The 14,429-nt window shown below is 40.0% G+C and overlaps 1 protein-coding gene across 4 annotated transcripts in view; it reads left to right on the top strand.

Moving 5' to 3' along the window:
• Nucleotides 1-14,429, top strand: part of mid2 (midline 2) — a 149,229-nt gene that overhangs the window by 87,887 nt on the left and 46,913 nt on the right. For 3 of the 4 annotated variants that reach the window (XM_032527508.1, XM_032527507.1, XM_032527506.1), the window contains 2 exons: nucleotides 12,414-12,479; nucleotides 13,942-14,037. In XM_032527508.1, the coding sequence (XP_032383399.1) occupies nucleotides 12,414-12,479; nucleotides 13,942-14,037 (162 nt within the window). The remainder of the gene's footprint in view (nucleotides 1-12,413; nucleotides 12,480-13,941; nucleotides 14,038-14,429) is intronic. The other variant, XM_032527509.1, reaches the window with a different exon arrangement.

Genomic DNA, 14,429 nt, shown 5'->3' with positions numbered 1-14,429 from the left:
AAGACACCGAACCCCCAACTGCTCGGGGAGCTTTCCATGGCCCTCAATCTGACATTTCTCCATTTATTGCATGTATAGGTACTGAGCAAATGTGTGTAATAACAACAGAGTGTAAATTATAATTTCCCATTGGGGGATTAATAAAGTATACAGCTGCTTGTTTTTGATTATCTAGGATTTTTGATAAGTGTAGATATAATGTTAGTTTTTAATATAAAAAGAAAAAATGTAAAATACAGAACTTCATCCTTTTTTAGTCTGATGTCACTAATCTGCAAGTTTCAGTTTAGCTCGGGTTTCGCAAAGGAAGTTCAACTCCACGGGGAGTCGTACCAAGAGGAATGTCTGTTCTCGATAGCGACGCCAGAGATCCAACCCCGCAGAATCACAGGAACGCAGGGAATGTGTTTCCCCTGTTTACCATCGTGACTCTGTCCAGAGTGGTTCCCTGCGCTATAACTCTGGTGTCTGGCCAAATCATGGATGCATAGCAGTGAAGCTGAGCCACAGCTCGGGTTATGTGATTCTCCACTTGGGACTGTCACCCTTTTAAGATTTTTCATTTCCTTAAGTAAGCTGGAGCTGTGATTCTCAACATGTGAACCCATGGTGTTGTAACATGTCACAATATGCCTTAGGATGTCATGTTTATGTGTGCATTAGTAATACATTTTTTTGCTTCCTGTTATCATTGTCTTTCCCTCTCACATTTGCTTTGATCCTCTCTTTCTGCTCGGACTCCTCATGCAGCAGTGTCTAATCTAATTTTTTAGGCATCCTGCCAGCAGCTGGTTACACAGTAACAGGTGTCATATATAGATGTTATGTAGCTGCTATCAGCACTAGAGTTACATGACCTCATCTATAAATACATGATAGTGACATGATTTACTGGCCTGCTTCCTAGGCATGGTCAGTCCAATTAGATAAGGCAAAGTATAGAAGAGATAGAGTAAATCCCTTATCCCACCTTGGAGGAAGCAAACCCATCTGTTAGAATGGACAGATCCACTTTGATTCTAATAGAGTTGTTCTGTCTTGTCACTGACCACTGCCACTGTGTGACAGGGAGGAGAGGAGTTTATGCACACTCTGACTTCATTTTATTGTGCATTGTGTGTGTATATAATTGTCTGATTTGTTGCACGTTGCCTGCTGCAGCCTTGGAAGATGAGAGTCAGAGTCTTTTTCTGTTCTACATTTCAATACCTGCTGGGCTCAGTTGGGGGTCACACTGTGGTGGGCAAGATAAAACGCTTCAGGGTGGAACTCTCACCGTTTCTCTCAAACAGGTCTCTGTTTGGCATTATCTACTATCACATTCAATACCGCTGAAACAGCAGTAAACATAAAGCTGCTGTTTCACTTAATAACTCCAATTGTGCTTTTTTTCCACTTACCCTTTATGTACTGCAAGTCAATTTCAAACCAGTATTCCCTTAAATACAGAGCCCAGGGATTCCATTGGATAATTCACTTGGTTATTAACTGCTGAAAAATCTGGTTATTGCAAAAGCAAGGTTTTTAATCCGAGAGGCGCGAAAGTGGAGAAGTATATTTGTGGCAGAATGAGTTAAAATTGCACTGAGATCTGTCAAAAATCTTAGAGAGGACTTTTTTTTTGGAAGCTATATTTGATACGGCACTAAAAGTAGCTTAGAATCACAGTTGCTTTAAGTCAGAGCCTTCTGCGTCTCCTTTTCCCCAAAAAGAATGCTTCAGTAATGATATACATTTTGCATTAAGATGAACTTGAGCATACGGCAACATCTCAGGTTTAATTTCGACACACGTTATGACATGTGCTCCTCTGTGTGTGTTTTAAGTACATGTTGCATATATGAGTGTGTTTACCCTCCTACTGGTTGCATTAATGTCATATACTTTCAGAAACGAGGCGTTCGCTGCCTCTGAACCTTCTCGCCTCAAAGAAATCGACTAACTGTGTTGCTCATAACGTTATCACACACTCGCAGAACCAATCCCCATTTCTGTAGTCTATGAGCTCAGATGAACTCCTCTGGAGGTTTTACTAGAAGCTGACAAGTATTTAGCTTGGACAGTGTTAGTCACACCACATTATTATCCCTGTTACTGAACATTTAAAAAGATGACATGTACAGCAAAAAGAAGTCCAAAGAGAGGGTAGATTGATTTTGTAGAACTTCAATTATTAAAGATTGAAAATAAACGTGTAATTTCAAGTTGGACTGCTATTTGCTATGGCAGCCAAAGTTGTTACATCTGCTATCTTTAGGTAACCAGCCTAGTAAAACATTTTAAAATTTGAGAAGTAGAGATAGCACCACGCCTTAGAGACCGGATTCTCATTGTCACAGTTATTCAGTTTTTACAGGTTATTAAAAAGGCAGAATAAAGAAGTGAAGGACAAGATGACGACGGTTAGGGTTGAGGAAGAAATTAGGAGAGGGTGACCGCTGACGTTGTAGAAGAGCGGGGATGAGAGATCAGAAGTGGCAGGGAAACGAGAAATAGCCGGGGCAGAGAAAGAGAAGCTACAAGGATTCCATGATGTTCAATGTTTAATCATCGCTTGAGATTTAAATGACAAGACCTTGCGTCTGGCCTCCAGCTGACCCACAGGTGAGGCTTCAGCTGTCAACGAGGAAAGTAGGAAATAGATAATAGATAGACTTCAGATTGTGCAGAAATGCTTTTCAAAGCAGAAGTTTGACAATTTAGGGAAATGTGCTTATTGGCTTTCAAGAGTTAAATAGGAAGATCAATACCACTCTCACATCTGTACAATAAATATGTAGCTGGAGCCAGTTATCTTAGCTCAGCCTAAATACTGGAAACATAAGGAAACGTATAGCCTAACTCTGTCCAAAAGTAACAAAATCTGCTCCTCTAAAGCTTACTAATTACCACTTCATATTTTGCGTGTTTATCGATACAAAAACTGAAAGGTAAAAGTGACGGCCAATAAATAGTCTGGCACTAAACCGCCCATAAAATGGTAAATTGTCGTTTTTACACCACAGCTTTTGTACGTATTAAACAAACGAGCTGTCATGTGTTAATTAATGTGCTAATTAATTTAGGAGATGCTGTTTAGCAAATTATGTTATGTTTGGAAAGAGCCAGGCTAGCTGTTTCCTCCTGCTTCCATTATTTATGCTGTGCTAAGCTAAAAGGCTCCTGGCTCCAGCTACATATTTATTGTACAGACATGAGAGTGTTATTGACCTTCTTATATAACTCTCTGTGAGAATGTAAATACGCATATTTTGCTAATATGTGACACTATTGCTACAACAACATGTCTGTAGAAATTCTATGGTATTTCTGTGTTTTTGGAAACAGAGAGTGTAGCGGACATTCCCAGTGTACATGTTGTGCACAGAAAGATAGATTACAATGATGCAATAGAAAAAGATGATTATGATGGTAATGGTGATGGTAATACCATTCAGAGAAAATCTCTTCTTCTGCCTGCATCAGTTTCTTCTACCATGCACTCTCGTCTCAGAAGGGGAAAATGGGTTTAAGGAACACGTACCCTCTCAACCACAAAGCTGTGCATATCCAGTGTTTGTGAAGTGCACATGAATTTTTCACAATCGCAAATGTGCTTTGGGTCAATGTGTTGGACGTGAGATCATCTGGTGCATCACTTTGCCACGAGTGATATAGTAAAACCCTGACAAGGACTCTCAAAGCTGTGGGGCCGTGATGAAAACTTCACAACTGTCATTTCAGTTATTCATTGTGTTTTCACAGGCAAACAGCTCTGAATCTCAGTATCTTATGGGAATACCGCACCAGCTGTTCTCTATCAGTCTTTCCTAATGGCTTTCAATAATGTTTTCTTTAGTAATAAAATGGAATGTGAGAGAGCAAGCATAATGTGGAAGTGACAAACCAGAGAGGGCCAATTAATCTAAGTCTGAGAGTGTAAACATTGTCACAATGCCCAGGTCGTAGTTTTTGACAATGGCCATAGATTTATATCTGCTTTGTAACTAGGCAAACAAGACAGTTGTCACTTTCACAAAAATGTGACTTCTGTGATATCACAACATCTCTGTCTCTCTTCATCACTCTGGGGGGATGTATTGGTGCTTAAAGCCTTAAGGGGAGGTTTTGTGAGAACACCTTGGTTTCAAAAAAGGAGTCTTTTTTGAACTTACTAACAAATGGGTGCAACTGACTGCTGTGCGTATCTCCCTTCTGTGGTAACTTTTTGTACAATGCTGCTGCAGGGTTTAAATCATGTAGGATTATAGTGCTTCATCATAAGCCCATCCTGAATGTAGTCATTCAAGTAAAAGGTGTCGGTATGATATTCATGGAGCCAATGTAAAATTGCAAAGCTGCTATAAAATTGCCTCTGAAATCTCCGGCTCCAGTGAGCAAAAACCAACATGAGGTTGTTTTATGCTTGTGCACGCATCCATAATATTTACTAATACAAAATATACAAAGCTTTCTTACCTCATCTTGGGATTTTCTGCACTCTCTGCACCCAGATAACCAATCAGGTTGCCTGTTTTTTTCTCTTGGCAAACATCTTATGCAGCAGCCGCTTGTTTTTGTGTCAGCTGCGGTTCTCATTACGCTGTTATATTTGGGAGGGTGTACACGGCACGTCTCTGTGATCTCCTGTGGGTACTGGCTTTGCAGCTCTGCGCCTTCATTGAAATATAATCTTTTTTCACTTTTTGACCAGTCACACAGTTGATCACGATTCATTTCACAGTCAAATGAAATAAATTCCTCTTCTCCACCTAATTCCACACCACATTTTGCTAGCTGGTAATACTTGTCCATCACACATCTCATTTGATTATAGTTACTGTCATAGTTGATTTCGTTTCTGTGTGGGGACAGTTCAACATGCGTCAGAGAAACACTCCGAGAATATTGTCTACAAGAACCTTGGACGGGACTAAATGAAAGTATGACTCATTCTTTTGACTTCTGCGGGCAAACTTGGTGGAAATTCATAGCAGTGCTTTGCAAAAAGTAGCTATTTTGTTGATCATTTTTCATTGAAGCAATGAGAGGGTTTAGAGACACAGAGCTAAGCAATGTTCTCTGGGTTCCTATCAGTTAGAATGACTCAGACCCAAAACACTGCTTTCTCTGGTATTGAATTTTCGAAAATAAGGGAAAACGAATAACGTGTCATATCAATATACCAAAGAGCCAGCAGCTGGATAATTGCATTACAGCCAATAAAATGTTGTGTGCTGTCTGTCTGTTAGTGTGACTCTCGCTTGCTGTTAGGTGCTCTTTCTTTTTCTTTTTTCTTTCTCAGTCTCGTCCATACCTCGTGTGGTTTTTCATGCCAAGTTAAGCAGGCATTTTAGCTAAAATAATTTGTGAATATACAATCCATTTGCAATGGCAACCAATCAGGAGGAGAAGACAGTGGAGCCCATCATGCTGGAGGCTGCCACTTAGAGCTGGTGCGCTGGGAGGTGAAGGTAGAGGACAGGCGGCTGTTAACAAGCCATGGAAAATCCTACCTAACGAGCTGGGCCGTGCCCTTACTGTCACACACGGCATCTATTCCAACTCCAAATACCAAAATATCTACAGTGGATGGCTCAGATATTTATTTTGTTTATTTTCTTGTGACCCAAAGGTTTGTTTACTAAAGTAAAGACTGCTGAGGAAATATCTGAATTATGTGGGCTATATGAGAAAGCATAACAATGTTCTGTTGTATATTGTAGAACCAATTTGCTTGACATTGCAAAAATAACAAGCCAGCTTTATGTAGATAATGCTGCGGGTGCCAAACTGTCGCCACTGTGCAAATGATGCCAAGACTGTCAACTTTTGTTTGTTTGTTTTTAAAGAAAGAAAGACAGCCAGAAAGAAAAAGAAAAAAACTCCATAGGACATTCACTTTTCCTGTTTCACAGAGAGGTAGAGGTAAGGTCAGCTACCAGACTGTGTTTAGAGGCAGCAGGAATTCAGCGTGTCGCTGAAGGACATTTCAGCAGAGAGATTTAACCTGGATTTTTTGATTGGACATTCAAGCCTCCCTGCTGATTAGGGCACTTTGCTGCCAATTGAAACATACTGGTGTAGCCCTTTTTAGGCTCTTAAAGGAATTATCCAACATTTGAAACTAGAAGATTAGATCCTTCTTCTTGTGTTTTGTATATGTCACAGTCGAGATATTATCAAGGCTACCAAGGTGTTGCCTTTGAGTATGGATACAAATATGAGTAGCATCTGCTTGGCTCAGGTCTGCTATATTGTAATCTTTACTGCAAATATCTTGATTTGATTCAACCTTGTTCACATAGTTTATCTGTGGGTAAAGCATAGTCTCGCTTTGCCAGACCTTCCTCCATAGCACTGCAAAGGAGGGTCTGGCTAGTCCACACAACATTCCGGGATTGGAGAAAAATGTGCTCTGGTTTATTGACATTTCTCTAAACCAATCACAATCGTCTTGGGCAGCTCTAAGCGCCGTACGGAGCAACAGCACCTCTGCAAAACAGAAGGAAGGAACATGTTTTGGTGGAACATGAGTATGTTTAAAGTTAGTTTAGTCGTGCAGCAGATAGTCTAGCTAGCTGTCTGGATTTACCCTGCAGAGGTCTGAGGGGCAGTTAACCATAGTGCTCAGAAATCCACTGGAGTTTAAAATGCTAACACAAAGAAGGCCCAAGGTAACGGCCATCCGGCCTAAATGAGGGACATTCAGCAAAATTTCCAGCTGGCAACAGTCCCGGAAGTTTTATATATATATATTTTTGTGATTTTAAACATATTGTAATATTCATCGATATATTGCAATGAGAGCTAGCTAGCTAGCCTCCTCCTAACAAGAACTCTCAAATTCACAAAAATCCCTTATTTAAATTGGACAAAAGTGTTAGCTTTGTAAGACCTAGTAGCTATGATATACATTTATATATACATATATAAATATGTCTCAATAGAGTTAATGTATAATTTATAGATATATGTAAATATATCTACTGTATATATTAACAGAATGTTTAACATCTTCATAAAGTACAAGATCTCATTATTCCAAAAACTTGTGAGGGGCATTAATTCAGTTTCCCATGAATCATTCTTTGCTCTTTCATCTTAAGAACCAGTGGTAAAACATTGGTGTTTTTCTTCACAAGATCACAAAACATATTTAACAATTATGTGTGAATATGGCCTCCATGCTCTCCATCTGCTGAATAGTTAAGACAAATTCTAAGTCAAATAAACTTTTTTTTAATTTGACTGGTTTCCATATTCTGTTAAATTCCTGAGACAGGCCGCTGTCACAGAGCTTATGAACACTGACAGATACAACATGTGCATTTGTGTGTGTGTGTGTGTGTGTGTGTGTGTGTGTGTGTGTGTGTGTGTGTGTGTGTGTGTGTGTGTGTGTGTGTGTGTGTGTGTGTGTGTGTGTGTGTGTGTGTGTTGCTGCATTGCTGCCCGGCCTGTCCTTTCAGAGACCCCGGGTTCACTTTCGGCTTAACTGTAGTATATTTACAGTTTGAATTTCGCAAAACAGCATGTAGATCACAGCTACTCTAAGGTCTTACAAAGCAAACACTTTTGTCCGATTTCAATTCAATCAGGAGTGACATGTTTGCAGATATGCAAATAAGATTTATTTTACAGCTCAAATAAAATGTACAAAGTCTTTGGCGATTAGACTCCATCGCTATACAGATCTTTCGTATATGTACAGTATATAGGGGCAGAGAACCATCAGACCCCTAGATGGAATCTAGATACCGGTGGTGGCGACGAAGGAGCCCGAAGACCAGACTGAAGGAGGCTCCGGACCGGTCAGCTGGAGTAGATGACTGGATGTGGAAGGGGAGGTGGAGGGTTGCACTCTTTGCCTGCAACGACAGCTGAATGGCAAAGAGATAAACGATTATTTAAAGCAGGGTTGTGACTTTGTGATTGACCCTTGCCATTTGGGTACGATCATTAGCTGATTCAAGTTAGGTAGAGCATTGATTAAGAGTGAGGCCTTCCTGAAAGGATTTACGCTGAGATACATTTTCATCAGGAGAGACTAGTTGCAAAAATGCGACAGTTAAACACGGCATGATAAAATATACATTTATTAGGGTAACAGCTGAATTGATATAGGAGTGCATCGATTAATAGTTAAAAGAATTTACGCTGAGCTACATTTTAAGGCATTTTTGTGAATTTGAGAGATGTTGTTAGGAGGAGGCTAGCTAGCTAGCTCTTATTGCTCGAGCCAGGTCATCTCAGCCTCTATTCGTAAAATGGCACATTTTGACCTTTACATAGTTGATTTCTTGCATAAAAAATTCTCAGAAGTGAATTTAATAATTAATTGCAGACAAACAATGCAGTGTTTTGTCTCCACTGTGTGTTTATGTGCTTCGCTCAACCAATCAATGCACCAATCAAAATATTTATAAGCAGGCCATATAAGGCAGAAAACCTCTCTTTTCAATCCAGACCCATTAACAAGGGAGCATCAGAACTCTTAAAAAAGCATTCAGGAAATTTTCAGCCCATACAATGTTACATACCCTATTAGGAGACCTAAGGAACAGCTTGAAATACTATATAACCATTCTATTACCCCTTTAAGCAGAGATATTGATCATATTGAACAAAGGCCAAGCCACATATATATGGTATTTTCCTTTCTCAGTAGTAATCCATGTCAAAGAATCCAGTGTAGGCCGGTTGAAATGAAACAGAGAGATCCTTTAAGCTCATTCAACCATATCACTGTTTTCTACTAACCCCACTTCATCTCAGTCCAGATCCCCGCTAATCCACAGCATTAAGTTCCCATCTCTTTACATTTGAATATCTCAGCATCCTCAGCCTGTAAAATGATATGAAATTGTCTAATAAAGGCCATTGAGAAATGGTCAGGGATATGGCTTTTCCTCATGTGGCATCTATTTCTGTCTTTTTCTTTTTCACCCTTATTCTTTCCGTCCTTTCTTCTTGTTTTTAGCAGTCCTGGGTCAGTCTGCCCCTGACCCAAACAAATTATTGGGAAGCTAAAAGCACACAGCACCCATGAGATATCCCACAGTCTTATAAACAAAATCCAATGCCAACTTGTGTCTGTCCTCCTTGCTGCTGTTCAGTAGTCAGACGATCCATTATTCCCTTTCAAACCTACAGAGAGACATTTCTTGATCCTAATCCCCTCACATGTCTAAAACGTTGAATTACTATTGGATGTGTTTTCATTTAAGATGTCTTTTTCTCATATTAATGGTTTTGGGGGTAAGAAGCAATTGGGATTTGTAAAGAAGAAAAATTGACTATGACAGTATGGACACGTCCTTCCTTACCCTTCCTAGCAACTTTATTCAAATTCCCCAACCGCAAGTGTAAATGAAAGGAAGCATCTTCTCGCTGTCTGCTCCCATTTTTCGCTGCACCCTCACTGTTTCAAGATCCCTTCAATGCTCAGACGGTCGTTCATAGCTTGAGGGTCACAGGAGTTCATTTGGAGTTCAAACATGTGAAGCATCTCATTGGTATGAAAGGGAATACCTTAAAGTCATTGTTAAACGTAACTCTTCTACCTTGCACAACAGGCTAAGCCAAAACACACAAGTGGAATGTTTTTGGTTGCAAGATACAAATACATTTTTTTTAAACATTTTTGTTTTAAGCATCTCTATTGGTCTCATTAATTGGTCTTCATCCAGCGGGTTATGAGACGAGCGTGACTTCCTGTTTGTTATACCCTGCTACAATTGGTTGGTCTCAAAAGCTCTGCTCTATGGAATATTATCCTCAGACAAAAAAAACTGTTTCCCAGAAGGCTTGTGTTACTGACACATCCAGACTCTGAAAAGCCTATTGTTAGCAACAGCTGTAAAGTGAGCTTGTTCTATTCTATTGCTCTTTCTCAAGTTTAATCTTTCCCTCTTTCTCTCGCTTTCATTTCTGTTTTTCTTACGGTCTCGTTGTGCGTGGGGGAGGATCCTGAATTAATTACAAGAAAAAAAAGACTTTGAAGTTGCATACTTGGCATCAGGGCATTCAGTTCCATTTTTGTTGTGGCGGCGGTTTCATTTTTGTTGTAACGTTGTGGTAACGACCCGGAGATTCAGCCACTGGACAATGACATCTCATTAGGCATGCGATGCTGTGCAGCATAAAAACACCTTATACATTTTTTTTCCTATAGCCAAGCACTTTTATTTTTGTGAGACTTTTCATAACACTTGTGTCCATTTCTCTTACTGCCTAATTTTCTTTGTGATTTCATTCTTCACCTGTAACAGAGCAATGAGCTCAGCCCACACCTCAGGTTGGGGAGTAACACACTACATTGCAATTGGATTACTGTAATATGATTTCAAAAATTTCCAACTGCTTATTTGTCACAGTAACTGCTGAAATACAGACATGTTTGGAAAAATCAGTCATTGGTTTGTTGGATTTCCCAGAAACCTGAGTATTTTGGTTTGCCACCTTATAAACACAATTACTGTAACTGTATTTCTCTTTTGGTACTTTTTGATGTAATTTTGTGTAATTTCATAGTTTAGCAGTAATGTGAATTGATCTACAGACTCTTTAAACAGTGAAGATTAAACTGTGACAGCAGTCTCAACTTTGAGACACGTGTGTTCAGTAAACCTTCCATCATACGCAAGTCTCTTGTAAGGCAGAGGTATCATTTTATTTCTCTCACAATCCCTTACTCAAGTCTCTGTAGCTACTATAATATAAATAGGGAGCTGTCCTTTTTTGTTTCAAAGAGAAATGGGATCATCTGTAAAGCAATGAAACCCTGGAGCCCCTCAACACAATGCAGTCATATGAGGAGGTGGTGATCTAACCCAAGATGATGGGTTGTCAGCAACTGTAGTTGTAACTGTGCCTAGACGGACAGAATAAGGACTGAAGTAGCAAGACACAGAGCGAGGTTGGAGACAAAAAGCCAGGTTTGAGGGAGAGAAGACATACTTTAGAAAAGAGACAAAGGTAGAGAGTGACAGGAAGACAGATAATTAGAGAAAAGGCAGCAGCAGAAGAGATAGAAGACTGAAATAAAGGACAGGCCAGACTGGAGCTACTCTGCCAAGCTGCCCCTCTCAGCACGGGACTCATGCCTATTTCCATCCCATCAACCCCCTCCATCTCTCTCTCTGTTCACTCTTATGAAATGCCATGTCCAAAGCTAAATCAGTGAATGAAGGATATAAGCCTATGCTAAGAGCCCTGCCTACCAGAGCAAGCCCCATCTTGTGCGTCAAACAACTGAAATGCAATTTGTCTTTTCTGCTTGCCATTTATTTTCCTCCTCCCTCCATTCGTGTCTTGGATCAGTAATCCAATCCAAACCATGTATTTCCTAGAAACCGATTTGACATTAAAAGCACCACTGTTAATTGTTACTAGTTAAGACATTAAGTTTTAATGGTGCATCCTGGTTTGAAACTAGCTAGTAGCAGAACTAAAGAGGCTGCTCTAATGTTTTTTGTCAACAAAATAGCAAGACATCACATTATATTATAAAAATGTTATCCTTGTTTGCCTTGACATATACTTTTTGCCACTTCCTGCATGTCACCATCCATTCAACACTTGCTGGCACCTTCTCCCACCCATCTCACCTTTTTTCTGCTTTCATTCCTCCCTTTATCCATGTTCTTCTCCTCTCTCCCTCTCTATCTCCGAGTGGTTCTTGGCATTTCTTTGTCGATGTGTTTTAACAAGATTTTTGACGGTTGCTCGGCTTCCCCCCTCTCTCTCTCTCTCTCTATTTCTCTCTTTCTGCCGCTTGTCCTGCCTGCATGGCGGAAGCCTATTTACACACACGCAACAAATGTTTTGTGGTCACTCATAGAGCAGATACACAGAATTTAAAGTTTAGGGCCTCTATTCACTTACAGTACATGTACAAGTACAGGCAGATGTCATCTCCATACACCGAGACGTACACAAGCTCTGTGTCTTATATGTATAAATGCAGATAAACCTACTGAGTCACACACTTAAAGACAAAAATACACACACATGCATGTATGTATGTAGAGGAAAGAGGAGTTTGTTTCACTGCAGTCCCATGGGAGGCAGCTGTGTTCTAATGTATTAATCATCTTTGTCTCCAGCTTGCTAATTAATGACCCATCTGTCCCCTCTCACTGATGTTCCACTTCAAACTCCCTCTTACACAAACACTCCCGCACAGGGCTGTGACACAACAACCAAATGCAAGATCCAGTGATTTAACTCCAGTTTCAAGGAAATATTGGGATACACTGAGAGCCACACTCTTGTCTGTATTCATGTAGAAGGCCATAAGAAGAGTGTTTGTGGAAACTTGTTCTGGGAGGAGTTCTTTTCAGTTGCGTTTAGGTGGCAGACGCCGTGGGCTCAGGCTTGTCTGCGTGTGTGTTCACGTGCACTCATGTAGGTGTATGTGTGTGTGTTCGTAGGCTTATCAGGTGAGCCCGGGCAGAGTGTCAGATGCGGTAATGGAGGCTTCAAAGACAAGCGCTGCGGTGAGTTCCCTGGCTGCCTTTTTCCAACCCCACCACCCTCCTTCCCTAACCCTGTATATACAGTAGGCAGACAGGCACACAGGTAAACACCTGGATGGATAAGGAAGAGATGCAATGAGGGAGTTAAGCAGGCAGATAAATAATTAAGTGGGTGCAAAGTCAAACAGACAACAGGCGGACAGAGTAAATCAGGCTAAGTGATATACAGAGGAGATATTGGAAAGTAGAGAGGTAAAGTCAAGACAGTCACAGTGGTGGCCAGGTGCCTGCCCTGCCCAGCTCCCTTTCACTTGCATGAGTAGTGCTACTTCAAACACTGCCGCTTTTCTGCTGCTTTGTTCTACTGTTCTCTTTGCAGCTGTGCTTGTTGTTGTTGTTTTGATGCCCATTGCCGTCGCCGCCATTGCTGATTTGCTTCCTTTTGATCGGCAGTTCCATTTCTGGCTATTTGCTTGTTGTTTCCATTTTCATCTTTTGTACTCTGTGTGTGTGTGTGTGTGTGTGTGTGTGTGTGTGTGTGCGTGTGCGTGTGCGTGTGTGTGCGTGCGTGTGTGCGTGTGTGCGTGCTGCGTCCTTGCCTTATTTTTTTGCATTAGACAAACAGTTAAGGGATAGTAAGTGAGTGATGATTTGTGACTTTAAAGTATGACAAGGTCAGACAGTTTCCACATTACAGACAATATGATGATAATATCTTAAAATAAATAAATCTGATATATGAGCATTTGTAGCAATTAAAAAACAAGTAATTGGAATGGAATTGGGATTCAATTTGTGCTTGAATAGTATTCAGTCTAATAGGCCTTCATAGCATTTGAACCCGTGACTGGTTGCCAAACAACAGCAGTTAAACATTTGTAAAGAAATATTTATGCATGGATTTCATATGTTAAAACGTAACCCTCAGGACATGTTCACAGGAAGAATATGGAACAACAGAAGGCAGAAGTGTACATATGTTGTAAATATTTCCCATTGAAATCACAGAAATCATATCTTAATAATGACCAGTTATTTAGTATCACACTACTCTACTTAAATTTATAATCTGTAATAACAATCTAAATCTGTCAGTTCCTTTTAATCTCCTTTTGTCTTACAGTTACAGTGTAGGACTTTGACATTTACATATAGCTTTTCCGTATAACTGTAAAAATATCTGAATACGAACATGTAAATTAGTACTTAGTAGGTATGAGGTTCGATACAGGCTACTGATATTACAGACTTTACCAAAAACATCACATACTATGGCATATTATGAAAAAACACATTTGCATGTTAAGAAATTATGATAATAAATTCATCAGATTTTGGGCCAGTGTCTTAAACTTAATGTTTGAAATTAAAATACACAATTGCATCCATAACCAGACTTGTGCACACTCAATATGTGCTAATGTTCAGCCTTGTCTCCTTGCTCCTTCCTCCTCCTCCTCCTCCTCCTACTCCACCTTAACAGCAAACCCTGGAGAACAACCTGACCAACCTGGTGAAGAGAAACAGCGAACTGGAGAACCAAATGGCAAAGCTGATCCAGATCTGTCAACAGGTTGAGGTATGCAACATGTCTATATGTTTGTGTCTTTAGTTGTTCACAGAAGAAAAGGTTCAAGTTGTCATGCTGTCACTGTAACAGTTATGAAAACAAAGTGAGATTCTCAAATTGATCCCCATAGTTTTAGGGTAGGTTTTGATCGGGATCAGGATGACAGCCATGAAGCTTCCATATTCCATATTTGTGCAAAACTAGAACCCTAGTTGATATATTGTATGTGTTCAAAGACCAGCCCTCTCTCTTAAAAAATATGTTCCCATAAACCAACAAATTGCATTCTCAATTATGTTCAAGAGAAGCAAATAAATGTCCCAGGTAACTCGTTTATGTAACATATTTAACCTACATAACGTACTTAACATATAGGATCACCTAAAGGATTATTAGGAACA

Source organism: Etheostoma spectabile, chromosome 10 (assembly GCF_008692095.1).
Source record: "Etheostoma spectabile isolate EspeVRDwgs_2016 chromosome 10, UIUC_Espe_1.0, whole genome shotgun sequence".
Lineage (NCBI taxonomy): Eukaryota > Metazoa > Chordata > Actinopteri > Perciformes > Percidae > Etheostoma > Etheostoma spectabile.
Note: the sequence above shows the minus strand (reverse complement) of the source record. Positions and strands in the feature narration are given on the sequence as shown.